This window comes from Zea mays, chromosome 2 (assembly GCF_902167145.1).
Source record: "Zea mays cultivar B73 chromosome 2, Zm-B73-REFERENCE-NAM-5.0, whole genome shotgun sequence".
Classification (NCBI taxonomy): Eukaryota; Viridiplantae; Streptophyta; class Magnoliopsida; order Poales; family Poaceae; genus Zea; species Zea mays.
This window is the reverse complement of record NC_050097.1, coordinates 170,764,854-170,790,602: the sequence shown is the minus strand read 5'-3', so window position 1 is coordinate 170,790,602 and position 25,749 is coordinate 170,764,854. Positions and strand designations below refer to the sequence as shown.

The window sequence follows — 25,749 nt, the reverse complement described above, 5'->3', positions numbered from 1 at the left end:
GTAAACATTATCAATATCACACTAATCAGCTAATCCTTTTTAGCGATATCGATAAGTCTCTGTTGTATGTTTGCAGGGATGACATATCAGCACGAATTATCCTCATAACTTAACAGATCAATCACAAAGTTCCTTCGAACAATCTTTGCATCCTACAGACAAAGACATAAGAGAACAAAACATATTATCTTGTAAAAAGAGATATCTGGAATATATGTTTTGAACATAGAACGAACGTACTACACTTACCCCAACAAATTTCATTCGTCTGTCATTCCCCCACATGGCCATAGCTTGTAGAACGAGGTAGCTGGTATTAAACCTATAATATAATGTTTGGTCAACTATGTTTTATACAATGAATTATCATAGAAAAAAATTAAACTGCTGAGAATGTGGTACGAAGAAAATACCCTCTTAAATCAATTGGAACATCAGTCTGAATTGTATGTTCCCACTTAAAGATATCCTCCGCCCATCCAGAACGTTTCTTGCTGTAAGCAATCTTATATTTCTTTGAGGCCATGATAATCGCTTCCGCAAACCTCTTGTATGGCATGTGTTTACACCAATCTTGAGTCAGTGTAAAGTCGATAAAAGTCACATGCTTTTTAACATGATCTATTACGAAAAGGGCATAACATCCGTTGAATTTCCATGGCATAAGAACCTGCAAAATATCAGTCATTAGGATTGCAAAGAAGTGTCATTTATAAATACATTCGAAATGAACACATACTTACATATCTACAACCCGTGATATAATAATTCATTGATGGCCAACAATCGAGTGTTTTGGCTAACTCTTCTGCTGTAGGATCTTGATGGTACTTTGGAAGTTTACCAAAGCCAACCATTCTCTGGACAGTATATATACATGTATACATGAGGATTACATGTAGATACTATATATTAATACATTAATGATTGGAAACAAACTTACCCAGAAACGCATGTCCATATAATGCTTTCTATTATTTATGATTTCTCCTTTCGGCCTACGTGACTCTTTATTGGCAAGCAGTCGAACAGCCATATCAAAACATCTTAGAGTCATATCTAGATTTATCGTTAATATGTTTTGCAGGTCTTTGACAGAGATTTCTATCTTAAAAGGATTGAAACTTCACACCCATGTCATCCTGTAATGTAGCATGATGAAAGTCTATACCAAGAATCTAAGTAGTTGATATACATAAAATAGATAAATCAATGAGCACTTACTCTAGTGTCGTATCGTCTTCTATTGCCATGATATAATCACATAAAACATCTATTGATTCGGCTTTGGTCACTGGCATGTCCTTTGTGGAAAGACCAACCATTAAAAAGTCATTGGTGCACCCATCGTTAGATACTTTTACAGGAGTTCTTTTATCCCAATCATCAACAAACCACTTTTGCAAGTCTGCTTGAGTAATAGGGCCTTCCTCATCTTCATACACTACTTCGTTATCATCAAGCACGTGGAGTAGCTTCCTCTTCTTAGAATCTGTTGGGTTTTCTAATATCTCAACATCCGATGGGCTTCCAGAGTCAACTTCTTTATCATTTTTGTATAACAGACACCCCCTTCTCTTATTCAGTTCTGAAGATAGTAATATAGCAGCCATTTTCTTCCTAAAGTGTGACATGTCATCCTACAAATAAGAAATAATTATTATATTAGCATTATATATGTAACACTGACTGTAGATGTGCATATATGTCGTAGTAGTAATAATATACCTGGGTAAAACTGTCAGACAGTTCATCCCCTGTCCAGTATTCGATATAGTTCAAAAGAAAGAGGCCACATGAAGAGCTACAATATACATTAATATCAACATAAAGATTAGTATGAATGAAGAAATAGGTAAATAATATTTTAGGGCGTACCTATCTGTCTGCTTTGCATATCCCATGTCTATTTCTCTGAGCGGCCAAGAAGCAACTTGGAGGTCTGGCCACCTGTGGTCTTTTAACTCCTTACGTTGAGATATCATATCAATTTGCCTTTGGAGACCTTTAATCTTTATATATTGTAAAACAAAATTAGAGATTGGGATAAGTTAATAGTGAATTCATAATTGTTTAGTTTGTGCATACTCACAGAGTCAGTGAGGTCTTTACGGTCTTGTGAAGTACCAAGTGAATCGAGCACTTGTATCTCCATATTTCTTGCATGGATCACAGCAAGATACCATTGCGTCTCTCGGATGTTTATCGGAATAAACACCTACAAAATAGTTATAAATACTTGCATAAGAATAAAATACATGTAAACACTAACTGTTTTGTTTAGATTTAAACTCATATGTACCATGTCATGGTCTAGGTAAAGTAACACCCTTCGTTCAGCGCTACATATTTGTGTCATGTCTTCAATTGGATATAGCTCCTCTGTTTTAATGTCAACATCGCCATCTCGCTTCAAGAAATTAAACTGGAAAGCATTTTCTATGTGAACGCGACCTCCAGATCGGCACTTTAGATGCTTTTGAGCTTTTATCAAATTTATATAACAGTCTATAACCTGTAAGTGTGTAAGTTGTGGTTAAAAATACCAAGATGAGTAAAAAATCTATACATAACAAGGTCGACAAATTTAAAAACTAAGCATGGATTACCTCGTCGCCTAGATACGCATTCGGTTGAAATAAACATTCCATCGACTTTCTTTCAACAAAGGCATCATCAATAAGTACGACTTCCACCCTTGGTTCACAAGGGATTTCCTTAATAAAATCGATGAGGGCAAGATCACCCTGCGTGCAAATATAGTCTAGAGCAAACAATCGTGAGATAAAACTAAAATTAGTTATTACAAAAAAATACAACTTGATCCATAGAGAACTACGGAAATTATAATACCTTCCGGAACTATTGCGGTTGCCACCGATTTTTTTGGCTTGCTATGACACAAGCCTACAGATAGAGATTCCATTCTCGCGGAACAAAAACCTATTGAAAAATTGTGTGACTTATGAGTGTAAATATTTACATAATCGATTCTCAAACTGATGCTAGATTTACATATCTATTCAAACCATAAATCTCTCAACCCTGCCCTCTGCTGCCACAATCTCAGTTCCTGTCTACCATTTCCTCACAAGAAACAAGTGCCAGTTCCTTCAAAAAAAATAAGGACCAGACCTGCAGGGCCCACCGGCCCAGGGCCTTCAGATAAAGCAGCACAAGGTCAGGCAAGGAGAAAAAAGAAAAAGAAACGACACTCCTTCCTCTCTGTCTTTCTCTCTCTCATCTTCCTCCTCCGTCCTGTTTTCTCAGTTGGTGGGTTCTGCTCACCAGCCTCCTCCCCAGTACAAAAGCCCTAGCGCCGTGGACTGTGCTTTGGTGCCCTCCTACAGTTCAGCTCAGCCTTGGATATAACCTCGCGCACACAGCCCAGCACAAGCACGCAGCAGACCTCCATCTCCAGCCAAGCAAAGCACAGGGTCCATTGCACTGCATTGTATTGCAGCATTTCTCTGCTTCGCTTCGCTTGCTTCAGGAAAGCTTGAGCTAGCTCGAAGTAGAAGGACAAGACAGCAAAGTCACGCACCATGAGAACCATCGCGGCGAGGAACACGCACGACTCGCTCTCCTTCTCCAGGCGCCACTTCAAGTGGCCCGTCCTCGGCAAGAGCAAGAGCCACGGCGCCGCGACGTTCGGGGACGAGGAGTACATGAAGAGTTCGAGACGACCATGACCTTCTCCTACGCCTGCCCGTCCTTCCACTCCGATGGTTTCGTGTCCCCTCCGCTGAAACCGGCGCCGTCGGCCCAGCAACAGAAAGCGGCGGCGGCGGGGCAGAGGAGGAGGATGAAGGTCTGGACTGCCGTGTCGCGCCTGCGCTCCGCGCTGGCCAACGCCGTGGCCGGGCGGCACCGACAGGTGGGCATGGGCGCGCGGCTCACCGACGCGCTCTACGGCCACCGGCGCGGCCACGTGCACCTGGCGTTCCAGGTGGACCCGCGCGCGTGCCCGGCACAGCTGCTGGAGCTGGCGGCGCCCACGGCGGCGCTGGTGCGGGAGATGGCCTCGGACCTGGTGCGCATCGCGCTGGAGTGCGACCGCGCCAGGGGGTCGCCTGCCGCCGCGCTGCCATCTCTGGGCATCCCTATGCGCCGCGCAGAGCCAGAGGAGAGCAAAAGTTGCCGTGCGCCTGGACTGGTCATGTGGCCATGTGGGTGGTGTCACATCGACGACATCCGCGAAATATCTCATGGACGAGCGCGACCGCGCGAGGCAAACGCAACCGCGGAGTTGGGAACATGTGTCGACGCCAGGGAACCAAGCGGATTTGATGCCCATGCATGACAGCGCCGCTCGGAAGGAAACGGATGCTTGTGGTGCTTGGCGAAGCTTGCACGGCAAAAGCTGTGAGAATTGGAGAGAAGCTTGTCTCCGCCCAGTCCAATTGCTAAGCAGAAAAACCGATGTACACGCAGACAGCTTGAAGAGGACAGCACGACAAAAGAGTAGCAGGGATTTCGATAGATGTTTTTTTCCCTTTGCGACACGACTGACTCCACTCCTCATTACAGTTCCAGTCAAAGGACGCACGATTGCTCTTATCAACCGCGCCGGCAAGAGGATGGTGGAGGAGACGGTGTGGCGCGCCTACTGAAAACGGCAAGGGCGGAGCGGATCCATGATTAGGGCAGGCGGAGCATAAAGCTGTCGATGAGAGAGGGCCGCGTCTGCCACGGGAGCGAGAGCGATTAGGGCAGGCGGAGCAGCACGCGCGTGGGAAGGCAGGAGGAGCAGGCGGAGCAACACGCGCGGCGGAACTGGAAGGCAGGAGCAGGAAGCGCGCGTGATTGTGGAAGGCAAGAGCAGGAGGCGCGTGTGATTATGGAAAGCAGGAGCAGAGCCCAGCAGGGGAAGGCAGCATGTGGTGACGGCGCTGCAGGCATCGAACCGAAAACCAGGGCAGAACGTGCACCGTGGAGTAGTGGACGCCTACGTTAAGTTCTTAAGAAATAGTACATATTATATATTGATATTAACTTGTTACATGTTTTTATAGACCTATTGTCAATTTATCGATATGTGATTATATTACTCATATTAATATAGTTATTATCATGTAATTGTTGTTTATTGATGATATTATATATGGTATGTATGGTACTTTCATTTCAGATTTCCGATTTTCAATTGTTACTGATGTATTTCTGTTTGAATTAGTTCGGTTTCGTCATGCCACATATTTCGTGTTCAATCCATTTTCCAACCAATCTGAATCCAAATCCGTTTCCAAACTAAAGTATAAAAATAAAAACGAGAGATGATTTATTCCGACCGTATATATGATATATCCTAGTCTCGATCTCGATATAGAATATTAGCAGGGAGAGTGGCCAGCAAAGTGCCAAAGGAAAAGGGAATCGCCACCACCCTTAAGGATTAGTAAAATATGATAAGGTCGACCGCAAACTAATATGATAAAGTCGACAACGAACATGCATGGCAGAACAAGACTCCATGCAGGGAGAGAGAGAGTAAGAAGGAAAGACAAACCTGAGGTGCCGCTGCTGTTGCCGGAAACTGGCCGGCGTTGGCGTGAGGAATCTGGTGCCGCTGCTGTTGGCAGAAACTGGCCGGCGTTGGTGTGAGGAAGAAGAGAACTCACAGCGATCTGGAGGCGCGAAAAAATATAGGAGATAGAAACTTAGGATGTGGCTACATTTATAGCCGGTGAGGACACTGCCGATTTCCACCTTCCATCAATGGAGAAAGTTGGAAAGGAAAGAGATCCACACATTCAAGGAAACAGAGCAGAGGAAAATATAGAAAGAGATCCACCTCAGCTAAAATTACGGAGGTAAATATGGCAGTCGCACTACAGACATAAGGCAGACTATCTTCTAAATGGAGCAAAATCATAAACCCAAAATAGCAGTCAAATCTGTTCAAACAAAATTTTCTATCAATATGGCCGGTCAGTGTAATGGATTAAGAAAATGAACCACACACAGCTCGGTCAGTGTAATGGATTAAAAAAATGAACCCTAGCAGAAAGAGGAGCGTAGAGCGGGCGGACCACATAAAATGTGTAGCTGAAGTAAGTGATAAAAATATGGCTAGTTCAGATCCATAAATTCTAGAAACAAGTGATAAAAATATGGCTGATTTCACAGTTTAGAAAACTATTTCACAACTGTCTAGAAACAAGTGATAAAATATAGATTGGCCAGTGATAAGGCTGCTGGCAAGGCATGGTACAAGACCATGGTCTCGGACAGCGACTACACCGAGTTTAAGAACTTCTCAAAGTGGCTCGGCGTGACTCAGTGAGCGGCAAGGGTAGTTAAGTTGTCTGAACTGTGCTTGGATTTGTGCACTGATGCTTTGGCGCAACCTTCTTTGTATCACGAATGCCCTGGTCCTTGCTGAAAATGGTTTACAGAAAAAGAAAACAGGAATACTCGTTACAAGAAAAGATGGGATTAGAAATATTTAGATAGCAGATGGGGATTGGAGGGCACAACACGAACCTTCCCTGGTATCTTCGTATCTAAGCAAGCCCTGAAGTTCCTTCTGCTCGGTTGCCAAGCGGCAGCACAGATAGGCCAGTAGACCATCTCCAGATCCTGCAGTTCTTGAGAGGTATCATTTGCTCAAATTATCTCTTAATCACTACTTTTGGAACGCAGGAACTTTGTAGGATGATGATATATGAATTTCACAGAATATAGTTGAAAAATACAGGATTAAGGAAATTATCCTTTGATGTAAAGAATGCCTTACAAGTTCAAGTATTTCCCATTTGCTGTGACGTTGAAGAAAGAAAACACCATATTTGTGAGACAAAGAGGTCAATCAAATATTAAATACACTACTTTACTATGAGAGACTTATTATATGAGAATATTTTTAGTTGGCTGGCTATATATGACATGAGAATAACTGAAATTAAAGATCAAGCATTCGAATGTCTAGACAGCATTGTAAATTTGAACCCATTTAAACTCAAGAATAACTGAAAGATCAAGCATTCGAATGTCTAATAAAACCACTCATTAAAGTTCAGATCCATAAATACAAGTGAACGTGATCAAACTAACCCTTATGAATGATTATATAAAGTGTTCCCTTGGTAGAACATGCCTGTCGAAATCATATCCAGACCTAAGATGTGCAAGACTTCTTCTGATGCCACAAGATATTGTTAGGTGACATAAAAGGAAAACTCTAAACCAGGACAAGATGTCCATATCCATAGATAAGCAGTATCCTTTAGTACTACTACTGCCAATGAAAAAAAATCCAACGTCTAGAAATAAGGTAATTATTCATAGTCACTTCACATTTCAGAATATGCTTCTTGATAAACAAATGCTGCAAATAAAGTGCCCACTTCTGAATCTCAGCAGCTATCTTGTCAAAATAATTATTACCGGCAACAACATCAAGCTCATCAGTCCATAGCATATAACCTTACATGATATAATTCATGCTAGAAATGGATGAAGCATCAAAATTAAGCTCTTCTAATTAATCTATCAATCAGGTTCAGCTAGCACAAGTGAAGAACAAGTGAAATTTATCGCCACAAGTTCCTCTTCCTTGCTCATGGCTAACAGAACATACTAAGCCAAAGTATTATGTAACACACTATGTTGCACTGGAAACCTACGTGATAAAGGATTTTACTGGCTAACCTGTAATTCTAGTCATCTAAGAACCATTGTATATCTGTATCACTTAGGACAACTAAGCAACCAAATAGCAAGAAGATATACTTTTCCAATTCCTATTTAAGAATAATAAGTTCTGTTTGCCTGGTTTGAATTCACACGTGAGTCTTATAGAAAAATACATGACTTTCAAAAGTAATATCGTTTATCGTCTAAATCTCTTGTAAAGTACTTGGTCCTTTTAGACACCCTGAATTAATTGCGAACCATGTGTCCTGCAGCTCACTCTGGCAATGCGCGAAGTAGGAGTTGATGAACACCCATGCCTCTCGGTTTGCTTTCAAACTGTCTAAAAGATGTCAGCATTCCACTTCTCAGTCCTGCCCAAAAAAATCAAAATCAATTGAGTGTTAGTCTTGTGTCGGTGTATTTTTATTGAAACAAACAATTGAGTTTTAACAGACTTACTGTAGGTCTAGTTTGTTAGGACCTCCTTGTAGACGATGTTCTTAGTATATGTTCCACAATCAACTGTGGGGTTCTTTCTTACACCCTTCCTCAACGTTTTCTTCCCATCGACGGGTGGGATTGCAAGAATTTTTATGTTTGATCGGGCTGTCGCTCTAGATAGAGCAACGTATAGTTGGCCATGAGAGAACACTGGTTCGGGCAAGTATACACCAACGTTGGGAATGGTCTGACCCTGTGCTTTGTTAACCGTCATTGCAAAGCTAAGCCGTATAGGAAATTGCTTTCTTTTGAACTGGAAAGGGAACATCTCTTCATCAGAGGGACACAGAGGTATACGCGGCAGGAAAATCCGTTTTCCAGCGTGTTGACCCAGTACAATTTCTGCGTCAATGCTATTTCTTTGGAAACCACGAACGACCAGCCTGGTGCCATTGCAAAGTCCATTCGCAGGGTCTATATTCCGAAGCAATATAACAGGGCATCCAATCTTGAGCTTCAAAACATGTGGTGGCAGCCCATTAGGCGTCAGTGTGTTTAGGAACTCGGGTGGGTAGTAGTTATGGGGATCATCCATGGCGCTATCGAAACTATGGTACACCATATGCTCCCCTTGAAAACGATCAATCATCTTAACATTTATCATATCCACCCATTCGTTCCGCGTTGACAGTATCGCCCTTGAAGTGATGTAGGTCGAATCGGACATATTTTTGTTAAGATTTGGGAAAACGAAGTCTATTAGGTTGTCAAGATCGGTGTCACTCCCACTATAAGGCACACATACCTCGTCAGGAAGACAGATGTCGCCGTCAGTATTTGTGTCCTCAGTTCCACCGCCTACGCGCAGCAAATACTCCGCAAACCAAGGGTCGTTTTTTGTCCTCATATTGGTAACAAGCTTTAAGTGGGACATGGACTCCCATAGGTAAGACATCCGTAGCGAAGAAGCGACCACTTGAGCCCTTGTCCCTTTACGAACAATAGGCAAGACCTGTCTGAAATCCCCACCGAAGACAATGGTTTTACCACCGAATGGCAGTCCGGGCCGACCCATTATATCGCGCATGCTATTGTCCAGTGCCTCCACAGCTTGTCTCTTAGTCATAGAAGCCTCGTCCTAGATAATGAGAGATGCTTTCCGTAGCAACTCTGCGGTTCCACTCTGCTTCGTGAAGCTACATACAGCGCCATCGTCAATAGTGAGAGGTATCTTGAAGCGTGAATGGGCGGTTCTTCCTCCAGGCATTATGGAAGCCGCAACGCCAGATGTAGCTGTTGCCACTGCAATCTTGCCCTGGCTGCGTAGCGTCGCGAGTAGCACTCTATATAGGTAAGTCTTTCCGGTGCCACCAGGTCCATCCACAAAGAATAATCCGCCCTGATCAGTGTCAACGGCAGATAAAATCTTATCATAGGCGGCCCTCTGTTCCTTGTTAAGACAGTCTTTAAGAGCCACATCTTCTGCTGCTGGTTCGATAATTTCCTCCTCGTAAACCTCCCTAGCAGTACCAATAGCATCGTCATACGCATCCATGATAGGAGGAAGAGGGAATGTCTTTATGTCCTTTCCCATTGACTGCAACATGTTCCTAATGTCAATCAATACCATCTGCTCAACATGAGTTTTGCACGGATTCCTGTGTTGATAGTCCTCGGACATAGAATCTAGGTGTTTCTGCCAGAGTACAACCACATCGCTTGGCTCACAGTACACAAGTATTGTGGCAAAAAGCCGTCGCAGCGCCGATGGCATCTGGAAAAGAGCACGTTCAGTGAGACACTCATCCAGTGTGTTGTCCGACTCAAGCAGTCCCCTTCTCTCTGCTGCCTCACGAAAAGTGGGTAGCGTGACACCATCTACTGTCCTTAGATCCACATAGGAAGTGGCGCCAGTCACATGGTTTAGGAGAACACGAAGATAGTAGCGCTCCCCCTCGGCCGGATGAGCAGAGACTATTCTACCGACTTGTCCACCCGTATCTCGTTTCCTCTTTTGCCATATTTTTCCCTTACCACTCTGCCAAGTGTACCATTTAGGGAAGTCACGATACAGGATGCCACGAGCCTCCTTGTGTAGACTATTCGCCTCAAAATATGTTGTGAGCATTGACCTATCAACACCTGGACGGTTGACGACTCGCTCGACCATTTGCCGCTCGTGAAACGCCACCATGTGCATGTTTGGAAGATGGAGTTGCAGCTGCATCACAGGTGGAGATATCTGACTAAGCTCAAAGCCGTATATCCTCCATAAGGCTTCTGGAGGAGTCACCCACCTTGCATCTCTGTACTGCTTGATCTCATCTACATCATCATCTGCCTTGCTCGCATCTCTCATAACAACAGAAGCACGATCATGGCCTTTGTATATGTACTTGAACAGGTATTTAACAGCCTTGATGCTCCCACATGCCTCAACATTGATGTGACAGTTGAAGAGACGAAGGAGGTATGGGTTGTAAGGGACAACCCATCTATTGTCCAATTCGCACCCTCGAACCTTTTCGGTACGACCATCGTCACGACGTCTGTAAACAGGGTACGAATCCTTCCCTTGCAAGGTTGTGTCACTGAAAGGCCGAGGGTAATGATTCTTGCACGATTTACGACCCTTAGTGCATGGGCAGTTAGGGTTTAGCGACCCACACGGGCCATGCATCATATGCTTGATAACCATCTTTCGTAGTTCAGGGTACTTGTTGCTTGGGATCTCAGCTGAGATCAAAAGGTCATACTGCTCAGGGCATGTGAGCTTGTACTTCCTCTGCATTATGAGTAGAAAATGGGCATGCGGCAAACCCCGCTTCTGAAACTCCACGACATAGACGTAGGCTCGGACCTTACCAAGAATATCCTGTTTAGTCAGCCTATGCTTTAACTCCTGTAGCTTTGCATGAAAGACACGCACTACAAGATCCGGACGATCTTGCGGTGTCTGCCCAGGGAGAAGCTCCCTCCTTATCTCATCCCAGTTAGGGTTACATGTCATGGTAAGAAAGATGTCTGGTTTACCAAACTTGCGCACCAGAGCCATAGCATCCATATACCGACGTCTCATGTCACGAGGACCGCCAATAAACGATGTTGACAGCACAGTTCGCTTGCCAATCTTCTCTGCTCTAATATCTCCATCTAGCATGCTATCCACCAAGCCCTGGTATAGGTCTGCCCTTAACCGATCTTGATTCTTACGTATGAAATCTAAACGAGAGCTCTCAATCTTTATGTACGTGTCGACCGCGAACTGCTGGAAAAGCCGCTTTCCATGAAGTATTGGATTGAATACCCCGGGACGAATCTGGAATTTGTAGCAGTAGTAGTCACGTACAAAGACACATAAATGGCTAGGAGATTCTGCATATGCAAGGATTGAAAAGTGAGTGATGTCGAAAGCATAGTTAATATTGTGCAAATATCTCAAATATCAAATTAACAACTAACCCGCATCTTCATCATTTGCATTACTTGCCCTATGTGTCGCGCGGTATGCATCCACTTCGTCCATGGATACTCCAACCTTTGGGATATTTGCATGCCATCCAAGTTCGCCTCTAGGGAAGAACAATGGATATGATAGTGCATCGTAGCATCCATGGTATGAGCGGATGCAGTGTCTTGAACTGTCCTTCCCATGGAGCATAACACTCTTGCTGAATTGGCCTCGCCCTTCGCTCCCTTCGATCCAGACAGCGGCCACCTCCGAAGTGAGAGGTGCGTTATATGTCTTCTGGTTCAACGTCTGGTCAAGGTTCAACGCGATACGATAGTCATCAAGGTTGTCAACGTGGCCCATGGTCCTAAGGTGCTCGGAGTATGGGTTTCCACGTAGTATGTCGACTATCTGGTTGATAACCTCCTTGTCTTTCTGTTGATGCTCTTCACGGCACTTACGGTACCGATGCTCGAGGCTGGGATCGTCATCATAAAAGTAAAGCTCAAGGTGTTTATGCTCTGCCCCATCTTCCCTACCAAATGACTTAATATTGTGGTACATCATGCCTTGTGCTCGAAACGTGTATATACCAGAATCCCTTACATTAGTTGTCATACTATCGAGGCAACAGTATAGGGAAGTGAAAGAGAAATGGCCATTGAAAAACCTAATGTTATCACGAAAGTGCCTAGCATCAGAGTCTGCACTATCCCACAACCTCTTCAGTTGGGGAGGGGTCTCCACTGGAGCTAGCTCAACCTTCCCACCACGACAACAAAACCCAGGTGGCTCATACTCAAACTTCTTCGCGGTGCAATAACCGCAGTTAGGAACAAGCTTTAGCATATGTGTCTCTTCAGGGATGTTGCTGTACACCTTGTCGTACGGGTCAGAAACATAAGTGGCAGTAGATTCATCTTGAGTACCATCGATCTCGATATCCTCATCGGTATCCTCATCTGATATTTTTTTGAAAACAATGAGTAAGACACGAATATTTACATAAGCCTTGCTAGGATAAAAAAGTGAAAAGAGTACATTGCGCAGCGAATAGGTATCCCTCGTTCTCATCATCATCGTCTTCGAATATGACACCCTCATCGTCATCACCTAAATGGTTCCAAGATGATGTAAGCACATGTTTAGTCAGACTACATACTATCGATGTCTTGCAAGATCCATATAAACTTGGATAGTAATTACCATTGTTGGTGATCTTCATAGGCGTATGGCGCTGTGTCCAATCGTCCCCTTCAACAACGTCACCGCTAGTATCCTCAATCGAAGTTCCCACCTTCCTTGATATGGCTGATTCAAATAGCTGGTTTCGACGAGCTAATATAGCTTGTCTTTCCCCACGAGGAACATGATGTTTACGCTTTAGTGTATTGGTAGACATATCGGGCGAAGCGACATCCTCGGTCTGGGTTGGAGATGGCAAGAAAGGTGCGTTGACGAATTCAGGGATAACCCAGTCGCAGACAGATAATATGGATCCATCAGATCCCTTTGCATCTGCTGTAGGGTGTACAAACTCAGGGGTATATGTTGGGTCCTCCATGGCGATGGATGTGGGATTCAAAGTGTCGGCTTGCATAACTCTATGTCTCCTGTTGTGGTCTACCTTTGCCTCTTTTCGCCTTGGTGTTCTATTATACAACCTAAGGCGTTCACGCCTAAACTCCTTCTCGACGGGAGTTAAGTTTTTGTACCGCTCGCTAAAGTAGGCGGTCCTCTGCGTAGTATGCTTAGTGTGTGGCCAACAGTTTCGTGCACACTGCCTGTAATAAGGCATACTACGTTAAACCGTATGAAACTTGATTTTTTTGCATGTTTAGTCTAATGAACAGTCATGTACCTGGTGTTAGAACTTCTGTCGGTGCGTCAATGTCGTTCGACTGTACTGTATAATTGATATGCAAACAGTCGGAATCATCATTTGGATCAACATTTACTTTTTTGTCTCCACCTACAAAAATATGAACACATTACTTTTCAGTAGTAGGTTTATGCACAGAAACATTACTCTAAAGTTGACGCATTTCATCACCTCTTGGCGCGTTGGGCATCATATTTTGGCAATTGTTTCGTTGACGCGCTTCAGGCAGCTTCTTATTCAACTGTTTATTTCGTAGACGTGCTTCTCGACGCTTTTTGTTTTTCTCGTTTTTCTGTTCATCGGACATCGTGGCATATCTTTCCTTATCTCTTTGCCTCTTACGTTCCTTGGCATCAACAATTGGTCGAAACGAGTTTGATCCATTTTGATCACCTACAATGTAACTTTGTATATTACTGTTCTATTACATATACTACGTTGCATTCATTAATATACACGCATGTACTAAGTTTTACCTGTATTAATGGTGTTTGAGATGTCTGCACATGGTGTGCGAGCAACATTATGTCCCATCTGATTTGTTTGTGTTTGTTCTCTGTTCTCCATAAAGAAAACCTGATAGGGGCAATAGACTTTTTTAATAATTTTCAAGCCCGTCAAGGTTCACAGACTATTCAAACAAACATGCACACAGATTCATTTTGGCATACTGCTTGGATAATTGGGATTTGGATAATTTGGTCATGCAATCATGTATGTAGAAATAACCTTGGAAAGATTTTTATATCCCTCTACTTATTGGACGTGGAAACTGTTTTCTTTTGATCTTATTTAGGTCCTCTTGAATTCTGTTCATGGTTCGGGTATCAAGACCGTCAGGCCAAACTATTCCAAATAAATTTTCAGATAACCATTCTACTGCTATGTTTTGTTTTGATGGCAGAATCAGATTACATGAAGTACAAGGATCCAAAACAACCTATTAACTCTAGGACAGTGATCTTATTGGTAGAATGACCCTTGCTAAAAAAATTGGCAAAATGACACAGATTGAGTATCTAATCTTTCCCTATTCATTTGACAAGAAAAGAAAGTGTTGCACCATATTCATGGTGACTGAATAACTACAATAGTCACCCCACATTGATGATTGGTGTCCTAGAGCTAATATAAACTGAAGGTGGTTGCTTTTGTGCTTATTGGCACAATCTGTGCCTAGCTTAAATTAGCAGACAATGGCTTAAAAGACTTTCATTGTCAGAAGATTCTTGCCAGTAAAAACAAAAAAAGGCATTATTTGGGGTTATCATATTCATGGTGATTTATTCATGTAATTGGATTAGCGCAGTCTATCTATAGCAGCCTTACTCATCTTCCATTTCAAGCTCCAACTCTGTGAACAGTGCATTGCAAAATAGGCCAAATATTTTCCCCTTAAACACTTTCGCAACTTGCTATCACAAATCAAAAGGGGAAATGCAGAGAACTGTCATCAATCCTCTTTGTCTGTATAGTGAAAGTTCAGATTTTTATATGTTTAGAGTAAGTCACTGGGTCAAACATTCAAACAAAAAGTTCAGATATTGGTTTTGATTTATGGGATACAATCTGGTATGTAGTGTTCAACTGGAATATAAGATATCGCTGCATAGGTAAAAGGTTTGTACGAGTGAAAAATGTATTTATTTTTAAGTTCATTTAGTATTATTTTGGCTGGCTGAATTGTATATTTCTGTTGTATTTTTACTATACTATTGATAATCTGAACTTTTACACGACAGACCAGCAGCTACTGTCATGGCTCAGCATGAAGCTGTGGCTACCTAGAAGACTGCAAATACAACACAGATAGATTGTACAAATAATAACTCACAATTTCGAAGCCAACTCATGCATACAATTAGAACTTCTCATAAAACTGAAGCAAGGACATGCTCATTCTTTATTGCTGTTTTTGATAACATAAATTGCGAAATACAAATAATTGTGACCATCTTTAGTTGACACATAACTTCAAATCCTATAATGTAACAAGCTATCACACTACACATCCGGTACCAATGTTGCCAGATAAGCCCGTCTCCTCTCTAGATAATTGTTGATTAAAGCACTCCTCGGATTTTGGATCATGGAGCGCCGAATTGCTGCAATTTAGTAAATGATATGTAATAACATGATTACTTAATTATAATTTCTAAATTATTGCAAGAAACACTCACTCTGCAATCGTTGTGTGGTGTGATGATCTGGATCGAATTCAACAGTGCTATGGTCCGAGGTTTGCAAGCATCCTATTGTTATGTAGTAGACTTAGTTACTAAAGAAGTTCATTGACATTACTCCAACAAAGAAGTTTAAGTATAATAGAATTTACTGTGTAGCTTGTTATGGCGCAGCATAGTTCCGATAATTATGCTCTTGTTTTCTCTAGCTAACACCCACCGTAGAGCATTTCTTTGCAACAGTTCAGGCCAAATACCCACGACGATTATATCCCACCTATAAATAAAGCTTGTATTGTTTGAATAAAATATAACACGTCTGCAGTTTAAAAAAGATTGTAGTTAAAATTAATGACCTGGAATCCATTAGTATGGCCTCTCTGTACGGCCTTCCACCGATGTGCTCTAACGGCGCCAAATGAATGACAATTCCTATTACATCTGAGACATTCATATATGAGGGATTAAATTTCGAGTATATTTTTTATGGTTTAGTGCGGTATAAGTATACTCCATATAGAAAGGCTGGCACATACCTATAAACCTCTTATGAGGTTGTTGGAGGACCTCATGAAATGGCATAAGATGTTTTGGATACGGCGGGAACTGAATTGGCAAGTGGAATGGTTCCACAACAGTCTGAGTTGCCAAGGTCAATTCTAGCCTATGTCCAAAATTCCGAAATAGATACGGCCCCCAGCTTACATAGAACGCCACTCCATATAATGTATATGTAGATCCTTGTTGGAGTAAGGTGTCAAATCTTTGGACATTATCGCGGTATGAAATTGCTTCTATTTTTGACCCCTAGTCATTTCAGAATGCACGTCGTATGAGTAAGAGGAATACGTTGACGTCATTTATTTTTGTTTGAATGTTTGACCCAGTGACTTACAGTGATGTCTTGTAGAATAAAATGTTGGCTGTCATGACGTCTAGGGAACTTAACAACGATTCTGGCTACGATACTCTTAAATTTTGGTAAGTCATCGCTCTCAACGTCATCAAATAACACGAAACTACATTAAAAGTGAGTTTAGATTCTTTTGTCCACGCATATATATATGCGACAAGTGAAATGTGTACTTACGGAAACTTTGTAGGGACGTGATGTAGGGCTGCAACCGACCTATGTTGGTTAAGTGTAGATGGTGCCATTGATCTTATAGTATTGATCATAGTTAAAAATATGTTTGAAATAAATCAAAACATAAAAAAGCCATGTAAATCTCCACATTTGAAGGAAGTATGAAACAAAGTAGGAAAATAAACCAAAAAAACATAGATTTGAGGTTTATAACATGAAATAAGCTTTCTTAATCGTGAAATAAATCAAAAACATGTATAGTGAATGTTTCATCTACCAAGTATATATAGCTTTCTTTTGCAGGAAGTATGAAACAAAAATAAAAATATACCGAAAAACAAAGCATAGAATAAAAATTTGAGGAAAACTTGTGTACCGTGATTAATACACGGGGTAGGAGAAGAAGTTGTAGATGAGGCTGCGCTCGCCGCTGATTTCCAAGACCTTCGGAATCTCCTCGGGCATATACCAGCTGAATTTAAGCAGATTTCGAACATTCAAACTTCACAAAAACATTGAACTTAAGCAGCAGGAGAGCAGTAAAAAAGAGCTTCCACATCATACAAGACTAAACATCTTGTAGTCATAAAACAAAACATCTTATGCCATTTCATGAGGTCCCCCAACAACCTCACAAGTTCAGTTTTAGCGCAAGTAAGGAGCTGGAGCAGATAGGTAAGAGTCCATCACCGAGAATTGATGAAGAATTGTGAATATGGAGACATGCTACAATACACTACCCCAATCACCCCATATCTCCAACCAACCAGATAAAGAGTTCTAATCAGGCTTGAAATAAGATGAAAAACAGTACAATTCTAAATCCAAACCCGCAAAAAGGAATCATTTTCTCGATTTCTGTAACAATAGCATGGCAAGACATGGATTCATCCACCGAGCAGAACAAAACATGAACTGAAGATAAAGAGGTTTGCTATGGATTTTGGCATACAGTCTAAATTAACATCTAAAAACTGTAGAACAGAAACTGCAGGAGCATGGTCACTGGCATATGGTAAAACTGTCCAGTGTTGCAGTGCCTGAACCAAATACCAGAACAAAACATGAACTGAAGATATGGCCGTAAAGAGAGAACGATAATCTAAATGCAGAATGGGAACCATGAAATCCCAAAAATCTAGAGCTCGATTCCCCTAAATTATACGCAAAAGAACAACCATTTTCCCTGCAGCTGCCAAGAATCGCTGCCAATATCATGACACCCAAGATGCAGTCAGTATTGGCCAAAATCATAGATCAAGCAATGAAAAAAGTATGAACAAACAAAAAACATGCCAGTGTCAACATTATTATGAACAAAACCCACAAAAAACATGTCAGTGTCAACATTATTATGAACAAAACCTCTTGGCACTACTAATTTCAAGAACTCAATTCAATACCGAAGATATATATATATATATATATATATGGTTTAGCAATTTAGTACAACATAGAACAAAACAATGTGCAAGTGGGTAGACCTGATGAGCACAATGTAAAGCTTCTTCTCCTTATTGTCGTCAGACCATACGGTAAGGTCAGAGAAGTTCCTCTGGAACTTCTTCTTGGTCGTCTCAACCGGCGCAAGCTCGCCGATGGTGTCTCCCTTCTCGCCTTCTGACAGATCCTCGGCCAGGTCCTCCGTCGCCTCACGACGCACCTGCTCCTGTTCCTTCCTTCTTGCCGAGATTCTCTGGATGCCCTCCAGCTCCAGCTGCTCATAACACAATTCAGAAGCATCAGCAGAGGGCGAGAATCTGAGCGCGAATATGCGGAATTCTCTGTTGCCATGGACAAAACCGTAAATCCAGGTTGTGACCAGTTTATTTCAATTCAAAAAAAGGCGAGGAGAAAGCAAACTAAATCCGCGAGTATACCGTATCCGTCCTGACAGGTAGTACGTGCTAGAACGACTGAATGAGTTACCTTTATATGAACAACAGTGAAACACTGCAATCAACAAGCTAGTAAGCTTCTTTTTAGATGTGACATCCAGTTAAGCGTGCGGTTCTGAATTCAGAAAGCACCACAACCAACCATGCATGCCTGATCTACCGTCCCTTCATCATCGGGCATAAACATTAATGCAAGAACGACCTACCTCTGAGAAATGCAAGAACGGCCTACCTCTGAGAAATGCAAGAACGGCTGTGAATCGGTGGATCTGAGGAGAGTGGGGATGGGTTGGAGGGATCACCTGTGTCCTAGCTTTTAATAGCAGGCGCGGAAGGGAGCGCGGTGAATCCTGTCGCCGAGTATGGAATGGGGCAAGCTTGGAGGGGGGCGGGCTCGAGGACGGGGTTGGTGGGCGGCGGGATTGGCGGGGGCGCGGAGGTAGCGGCTCTCCCGGCGTTTCCCCCCGAGCGGCCTTCCTTCCTCTCCCTCGCGAGCAAGCGGATCTGGCCGGCGGCTATCCCGCCGTCTCCCTCGCGCGGCATAACTGTGGCGGATCTCGCGCGGAGCTGGCGGGTTTGGTAGGCGGCGAGCTTGGTGGTGGGCGGGATTGATGGGGGCGTGGAGGTGCGGCTTTCCCAGCGTCTCCCCCGCGCGGCCTTCATCGCGCGGCAGCACTGCGGCGAGCAAGCGGATCTGCCTGGCGGCTATCCCGTCGTCTCCCTCGCGCGGCATAACTGTGGCGGATCTCGCGCGGAGCTGGCGGGTTTGGTAGGCGGCGAGCTTGGTGGTGGGCGCGCGCGCGGCATCACTGCGGCGGACGCGTGGAGCTGGCGGCTCGCGCGGAGTTGTCGGGGGCGCGGGGGAGGCGGGTATCCCGCCGGCGGCTCGCGCGGAGCTGGCGGGTGCCGGGGAAGGAAGGGCACCATCGGCGTTGTCGCGCGGGGTAGGCGGCGGTGGGCATCACGGGCGTTGTCGCGCGGGGTAGGCGGCTGCTGACGTCACGGGCGGGGGCACGAGAGACTGTGGACGCCCTCGTTACGTTCTTAATAGGAGTAGAGATTTCCCTGCATTGACAGGTATGTCCAAAATGACCGTACGAGGCTAGCCAGGCTCGTAGAAACCTGCGCGGGCGCACGGTCATCTAATCAGGCGATTTGTTTGAGCTGATGTGCCGTGCCACGAACTGCCTGTTTGGGTTGACCTGGGCGGCGCTTGGTTTACCATGGGTTCTTGGAATTCAAATACTGCACAAAACCAATGTAAAATAGTTTATCAGCTCTAGAGGAGATTGTGAGATTTTGGACACAGAATCCAATACAAAATCTAAAGCTACTTGGCTAACAAATTAATTCTAGAATGAGATCCTGAAAATGACTCGTAAACCAAACGGACCTGATTAGACCATGTTCAACGTTGTCGCCTCCCCTTGCCTTGTACACATTTAGCATTCCTCTTCCGGTTCAATGCACGTCCCTACAGCCTCCTCTTTGCGCTACGCACAGTACTCCACCAGATGTGGGGGCATGGAGGCAGCCTCCTGCCTTCGTTTTTAGTGCATGGCTGTGTTTTTAGTTGAGAAAAAAATGATAATAAGTAATGAATAGATATAAAAATCATATTTTATAGTTGTAGTGTGGTAAGTGGGAGAATTTAGAGGAAACCCCTATAAAAGTTGAAGAGAGATTGTTGACGTGACAGAATAGTGGATATATGGAGAAAATATAGAGGAGACTATTGAAGAGAGTCTTAGAGCATCCACAATAGTTACTTAAAATCCAACCTATATTTATGTTTAGAAAAATATTAACAAAAAACCCTGCCCCCACAGTTCTTTATATCTTGTTTCTAAATATGAGAAGTTCTTATCTAAACCTATTTTCTCCCCATATGTAGCAACCAAGCCAGAACTACCGAAATCAATCCTCCCGCCAGTTTTACAACCACCACTGTATAAATATGAAAACTGCACAGGGTTGGTGGATGACAATACGAAAGCTACACGTGATTGATAATAATAATAATAATTTAGACAAAGATCAATTAAATAATTCAATTGAAATAATATAGTTTTATGAGAAATATATTTATATATTATTATTAGCAATATATATAATATATTTATATGCTACATTTTTATATATAGAAGTGAGCTAAATAGTCTCTTATAATTTAAAGAATAGAATCATATTATATTGAATATATAATCATTTTCCATACTCTATGAGCTTTGGAAAGTAATAGAATGTCTAATTCCAAGCAAATAGACTACTTTATTAAATAAATTATAATTCCTCTAAAATTAATAAATCCAAACGGCCCTTAAAAAAATTCGTCCTCGATTTATGTCCCACGGTTGAGTCCATGCCGATCGATGCTTATTGTTCAACGGAACTCTGCGTGTGTGAGCTTGCAGCTTATAAAGAAAAATTTGTAACAGTTAATTCAGTTACACTTGCATTTACATTGGTATCCAACCGCAATCTTCGTGCACACACACATATACCAGATATGTCTACAAGCACTCGCGCCAAGTTCTCTTTGTTCAACGACCATCTGAATTCTCTCAAGGCTGTATCTCTTGCCTCTGAATACTCAGAACTCGCCAACTGTCTCTAGATTTTGTTAATTCTTCGTCAGATAAATGTGCCATAGCCAATCATCGAAGATGTCATGGCGAGGCGACTTGTTATTGCCGGTATCTGGTAAAGAAGACATGGCCCAACGCTTCTTGAGCAGTCAACCTTCCCGAGGGCTCATAGGCTAAGAGGCGCTTCAGAAGGTCAATGAAGTCCCCCGCAGAGTGATCCACATGCTGCATCACCAGGTTCTGGACCAGAGACAGGGGAGCACGGTTAGAAGAATAAATAAACAAATTCAAAAGGATGCAATACCAAACCAAAGAGGAGCTAGATGTAATAGCAAGGTGGGAAAGAAAACCGAAAACACAGGAGGAAGAATCAAACAACCAAGCATCAGGAGCCTTTACCTGAAGGCGAGGCAGTTTGAGAACAGCTCTAACGCTCTCTACTGTTGTTATTGCTTGTGGCCAGTTCAATCCTCCTTTTCTGACGTACTTCTCCGCATGCTGGCTGAGTATACGGAAGGCAAACAACTGGAATTAGTCTCAAAAGGCAGCATTTTAGGTACAAAAAAATGCCAGCAGGTAACAAAAGCCATACTCGGCTCTTTCCAGCATGTGCCGTGGAAGAGGACCTAGAACTCTATCCATCATTGCAAGGTGTTCCAAGTTATCGTGAGTCTGAAACAGTGTCTCACCCTGTAAAATGAGGCATATGATTTAATCAGACAATCACCTTTTTTATATCAACAACAAAAAACCAGAGAAATACATACCGAGCAAAGCTCAACAAGTATACAACCAACACTCCAGATATCACATGGATAGCTCCATCCATGTCCTTACAACAGCAACACAAATATTAAGCAACTGGGCTCCACAAGTAATGAAAAGGACGTGTGCAATTAGGCAGCGACTACATTCATACCCAAAATAACTTCAGGGGCGCGATAGTGTCTGGTAGATACAATGTAACTGCGATCCTGGTGATGGTATGCTGCACTTCCAAAGTCAATCAATTTAATGGCACTTGATTTTGGCAGTTTCCTTGAGAATGATCCGTCCTAGATTGAAAATTTGCTAGTTAAGATAACTCATGAAACAGACAGTAGCTCAAGAAAAATTACAGTAAACAAGAGATTAAATTGATGAGCATGTCATGGGCTCGGCCTTAGCAGAGACAGCAGCATAAAGGTTAAGCACAAGCAGCAGAAGCGTGCAATTGATCATATTAAGTTAATCGGTTTGTTAGTTAGCTTCTTAGCTAAGAGATAGACATTGAACTGTTAGTTAGATGAGATCAAGTTTGAGAACCATTTGTTAGGGTTAGCTCCATAAAAGAGATGGCACATCACACCGATTCAAGTAAGAAACAAGTTACGCTTAATCATGTAGCGTAAAGTACCTTGGGATCAGGTAACTTGACATAATCTGAAGAAACGAGGAGGATGTTCTCTGGTTTCAGATCAGTATGAATTAGCTGAAGACGATGCATGACTGCAAGTAAAGGCAAATATCAGGATACATCAGAAAAAGAATATGTGAAACCAAGTTACGAGAACTGGCATAAAAGACGCCAATCCCAAAAGGCAAAGAAAATAACATAAATTAGCACACAAGTATTTGAAAAATATGAAAATAGTTTTCTAAATAAAGGAATCAAAAATATGAAAAGCACTACTGGTTGTCTTTCAAATGTGTTACAGAATTTTGAACTTGGAATCAAAGAAGGGTAAAACATCAGAGAAAGAAAACAAAAAACAAGAAGCTTGAATAAATAAAAATATATAGATATTCAAAGTTTGCAGGGTATTGTCTCTACACACATGCAACAGATTCCAAAAGTTGCTGTCCGATCCGGCGAATTAGATCAATTGGGAATGGATGGAAGCCGGTTTTCTGCAGAAAATCATATAAGCTTGGGCCAAGCTTCTCGCAGACCTGTTAATTCATCAAAAAATATTGATTGATTTGGCCCCAATGTCTACTTGCCGGTGAGGGGAAATTCTATAAACCAACCATTATACTTACAATACAAATATGGCTACGATAGTCAAACCAGTTCCGTATTTGAACACAACTGCAAAAACACCATAAGCATGTAACTTTCCTCCATTACAGCAGCATCATAGTTTTTAAGAAAGCCCACAATTTAATGCACAGAAGTACAGAACTTATTCCTTTGTTTCCAAAATGGGGACAAGTAAATGTATAACTTACTGTTTGCCTGCAGCATCATTTTTTGCAAGCTTCTGCAGGACATCAATTTCTATCATTGCTGCATCACTGTATTTCTTTACAGAGCGAACAATTTTAATAGCCACCATCTCTTTGCTTTCTCGGTCCCAGCATTCCAGTACTTGACCAAAAGTACCTAAACAAATAAAAAGGTAACAAATATTAAAGGAAGTTTTGCTGAGTTACTTGCATCATAAAAACATGATCCTTTAGAAACAATAACAATGGGTCAATGGCACAGATCCTTGGACATACAAATTAATAAACTAAATTAAATAGTCTGTATCCAGCAATATGAACACATGACGGCAAAGAAATACTAACCTTCACCCATTTTTCTGTATATCTTGTCTGCAAAAAAACATAAAAATGATATATTAGAACAGTATCATTCCCACGAAGTGCAATATGTTAAGATCTAAGAACATTTATAGGAATACAGAAACAGACAGACGACATGCACGATTTTTTTTTTAAAAAAGATCTTATGTCAAGATGCAACATAACATTAACATCATTGGGAGCTAAAAATAAGTCAACATGCAATGAAAACCTTGAACCACATAGATGTTAGAAACGCAAAATAAAATAGGAGCATCCAAGAAAACAAGGTCCTAAAAGAGTATGAAACCAAATAGATGTCTACTGAGGCATGATTGAAAAATAATGAAAAAGTTCAAATGGCAATATCTGTTCAAAAGAAAAAAATGCTAACAACATAAAGAAGCCCACAACTTTTAAAACGAGTAAGAAAAAGGGAAATGTAAACCCCAGAAGGATGAGCATCACATCACAGAGAAATTACTCCAATAGTGATAGTCAAGTGTAATTACAGCGAGAGGCCAAATTCTCTCCAACAGCAAATACATAATGGCCATCTTTATCGTCTTCTCTCCAGGGAGGGGAAGCATTTCGAGCCACACCCTTCGGGAGCAGAGACGAACAAGTATGGTCGGAAGGATTTGCTGATAATAGCAGGCTGGCCACATCACCAACTTCTTGCCCACAAAATGTTCCTATCTGAGCCTACACACATCCATCCATTGTTTTTTCATGCAAGAGAAAATATAAACAAATACTTCCCTGTGTGATGGCCACAGTGACAATTGAGCCATATAAGACAAAAGGAACACAGTGGTGAATAGAGCATCAGTTATCACAGGCATAATACATGAGAGATTATAGATACGAACTTGAAAGCATGTAGTTGTAATACTTGTATTAAGACGCAAAATCCAATATACACACACTATTCATAGATGCTAACAAATGGTTCTTATTTGATTAATAAAATTCAGTCAGATCATAATCATGTAGATCAAGCATAATAAGAATTGCAACATAAGGTGTCGTTGATTTATGTGAAACCATGTTCCCATTTAAGGTAGAAAGCACATATTTTTTACCCTACTAATTCAGTCCAAGATATTTTTCCATGAATTGAACATAACTTAAAAGGAGTGCTGGCCCACATACAAAAAAATCTAATACGTATTGAGACCAAACTTCCCAGTATGTTAAACCAAACTATCTGCAGCTCTAATCGTGCTCTCGGGAAAAAAACAAAGCATGCATGCATGCTCTAAGTCAAATATAATTATATAAACCTGGTCAGATTAATCAGGCTAAAAAGGTAGACAGCACCATCGAGAACATTGTCATACTAATTTTGCAAGACCAGTATAGAATAGAATTTCTGTGGATCTGGGCTCTAAATACAACACATAAACGACCTAGATCTAAAAGATCAATGTATCCACGAATACCATAACAAGGTACTGATATCTAACGGGATAGATGATAGTTCTATGCGGAATCGCCGCATGGAGAGGCGAACAGTATCCTGAATTACAACATATCGGAGAGGAGAGGAGTCGGTGAGGGGTATTTACCTCGGCAGCCGACGCCACGTCCCAGCCAAGCCTCGCCCGCTTCCGCGGACGGCCCGTGACCAGATCAGCCGCGGCGGCAGCGTACTTCGTCGCCATCGCTGTTGCTCTGCTTAGCGCGGAGGAATTGGGGAAACGTCAGGAAGAGGTCGTGATGGGAGGTGGAAAACGCGCGAATGCAAGGGAAGGGAAGGGGAAAGTGGAAGGGCGTCCGGTCTATGCGGGTCGCGGGGCGGGGATGGATGTTAAATCGGATGCTGCTACACCCGTAAGTCGTTTGCTATGGGCGTTTTAGGTATTTTGGATTCGAGTTTCGGGTTTTTTATCTAGCCCTACAGGTAATACACTAAGAGCAACTCCAGTAGTTCTCTAAAAGACTTCCTAAATCAATAATTTAGGTAGTTAACATAAAAACTATTCTCCAACAGTTCTCTAAACGAACTTTCTAAATTTAAGAACTTGT

At 42.3% G+C, this 25,749-nt stretch overlaps 2 protein-coding genes, 2 long non-coding RNA genes and 1 pseudogene across 4 annotated transcripts; 1 reads left to right on the top strand and 4 right to left on the bottom strand.

The window, feature by feature from the left end:
* Nucleotides 1–86: 86 nt before the first annotated feature.
* LOC109944326 (uncharacterized) lies at nucleotides 87–3,547 on the bottom strand. Its single transcript, XM_020549049.1, has 8 exons — nucleotides 3,374–3,547; nucleotides 2,093–2,218; nucleotides 1,879–2,012; nucleotides 1,729–1,804; nucleotides 1,611–1,640; nucleotides 414–670; nucleotides 250–322; nucleotides 87–152 (listed from the first exon to the last, which is right to left on the bottom strand). Exons 1-8 carry the CDS (start codon nucleotides 3,545–3,547, stop codon nucleotides 87–89), a joined length of 936 nt encoding a protein of 311 aa, XP_020404638.1.
* LOC103647270 (uncharacterized) lies at nucleotides 3,419–4,613 on the top strand (annotated as a pseudogene).
* An 11,170-nt stretch (nucleotides 4,614–15,783) lies between these two features.
* On the bottom strand, nucleotides 15,784–16,219 carry LOC103644051 (uncharacterized). Its single transcript, XR_561448.2, has 3 exons — nucleotides 16,132–16,219; nucleotides 15,952–16,036; nucleotides 15,784–15,872 (listed from the first exon to the last, which is right to left on the bottom strand). It is a non-coding gene; the product is annotated as an uncharacterized lncRNA (long non-coding RNA).
* Nucleotides 16,220–16,245: 26 nt separating this feature from the next.
* Nucleotides 16,246–16,769, bottom strand: LOC103644052 (uncharacterized). Its single transcript, XR_002267664.1, has 3 exons — nucleotides 16,686–16,769; nucleotides 16,491–16,614; nucleotides 16,246–16,402 (listed from the first exon to the last, which is right to left on the bottom strand). It is a non-coding gene; the product is annotated as an uncharacterized lncRNA (long non-coding RNA).
* Nucleotides 16,770–20,982: 4,213 nt separating this feature from the next.
* Nucleotides 20,983–25,494, bottom strand: LOC100501620 (putative protein kinase superfamily protein). The gene is made up of 12 exons (NM_001196303.1): nucleotides 25,290–25,494; nucleotides 24,231–24,423; nucleotides 23,722–23,748; nucleotides 23,380–23,533; nucleotides 23,191–23,239; nucleotides 22,986–23,100; nucleotides 22,565–22,656; nucleotides 22,088–22,223; nucleotides 21,936–22,000; nucleotides 21,761–21,858; nucleotides 21,568–21,670; nucleotides 20,983–21,408 (listed from the first exon to the last, which is right to left on the bottom strand). The coding sequence occupies exons 1-12, from the start codon at nucleotides 25,383–25,385 to the stop codon at nucleotides 21,268–21,270; spliced, it is 1,269 nt and encodes a 422-aa protein (NP_001183232.1). The 5' UTR covers nucleotides 25,386–25,494; the 3' UTR covers nucleotides 20,983–21,267.
* Between the last annotated feature and the right edge of the window lie 255 nt (nucleotides 25,495–25,749).

Excerpts from the sequence above, each read along its gene's own strand:
- LOC109944326 (XM_020549049.1), bottom strand. The coding sequence starts at position 3,547 with ATGGTGCGTGACTTTGCTGTCTTGTCCTTCTACTTCGAGCTAGCTCAA. Across the intron at positions 1,641-1,728 it reads TGTCTGACAGTTTTACCCAG|GATGACATGTCACACTTTAG; the intron begins GTATATTATTAC and ends TCTTATTTGTAG. Across the intron at positions 671-1,610 it reads CACACTTTAGGAAGAAAATG|GTTCTTATGCCATGGAAATT; the intron begins GCTGCTATATTA and ends GATATTTTGCAG.
- LOC100501620 (NM_001196303.1), bottom strand. The coding sequence starts at position 25,385 with ATGGCGACGAAGTACGCTGCCGCCGCGGCTGATCTGGTCACGGGCCGT. Across the intron at positions 23,749-24,230 it reads AGAGAATTTGGCCTCTCGCT|ACAAGATATACAGAAAAATG; the intron begins GTAATTACACTT and ends GTTTTTTTGCAG. Across the intron at positions 22,001-22,087 it reads CGCCCCTGAAGTTATTTTGG|GACATGGATGGAGCTATCCA; the intron begins GTATGAATGTAG and ends TGCTGTTGTAAG.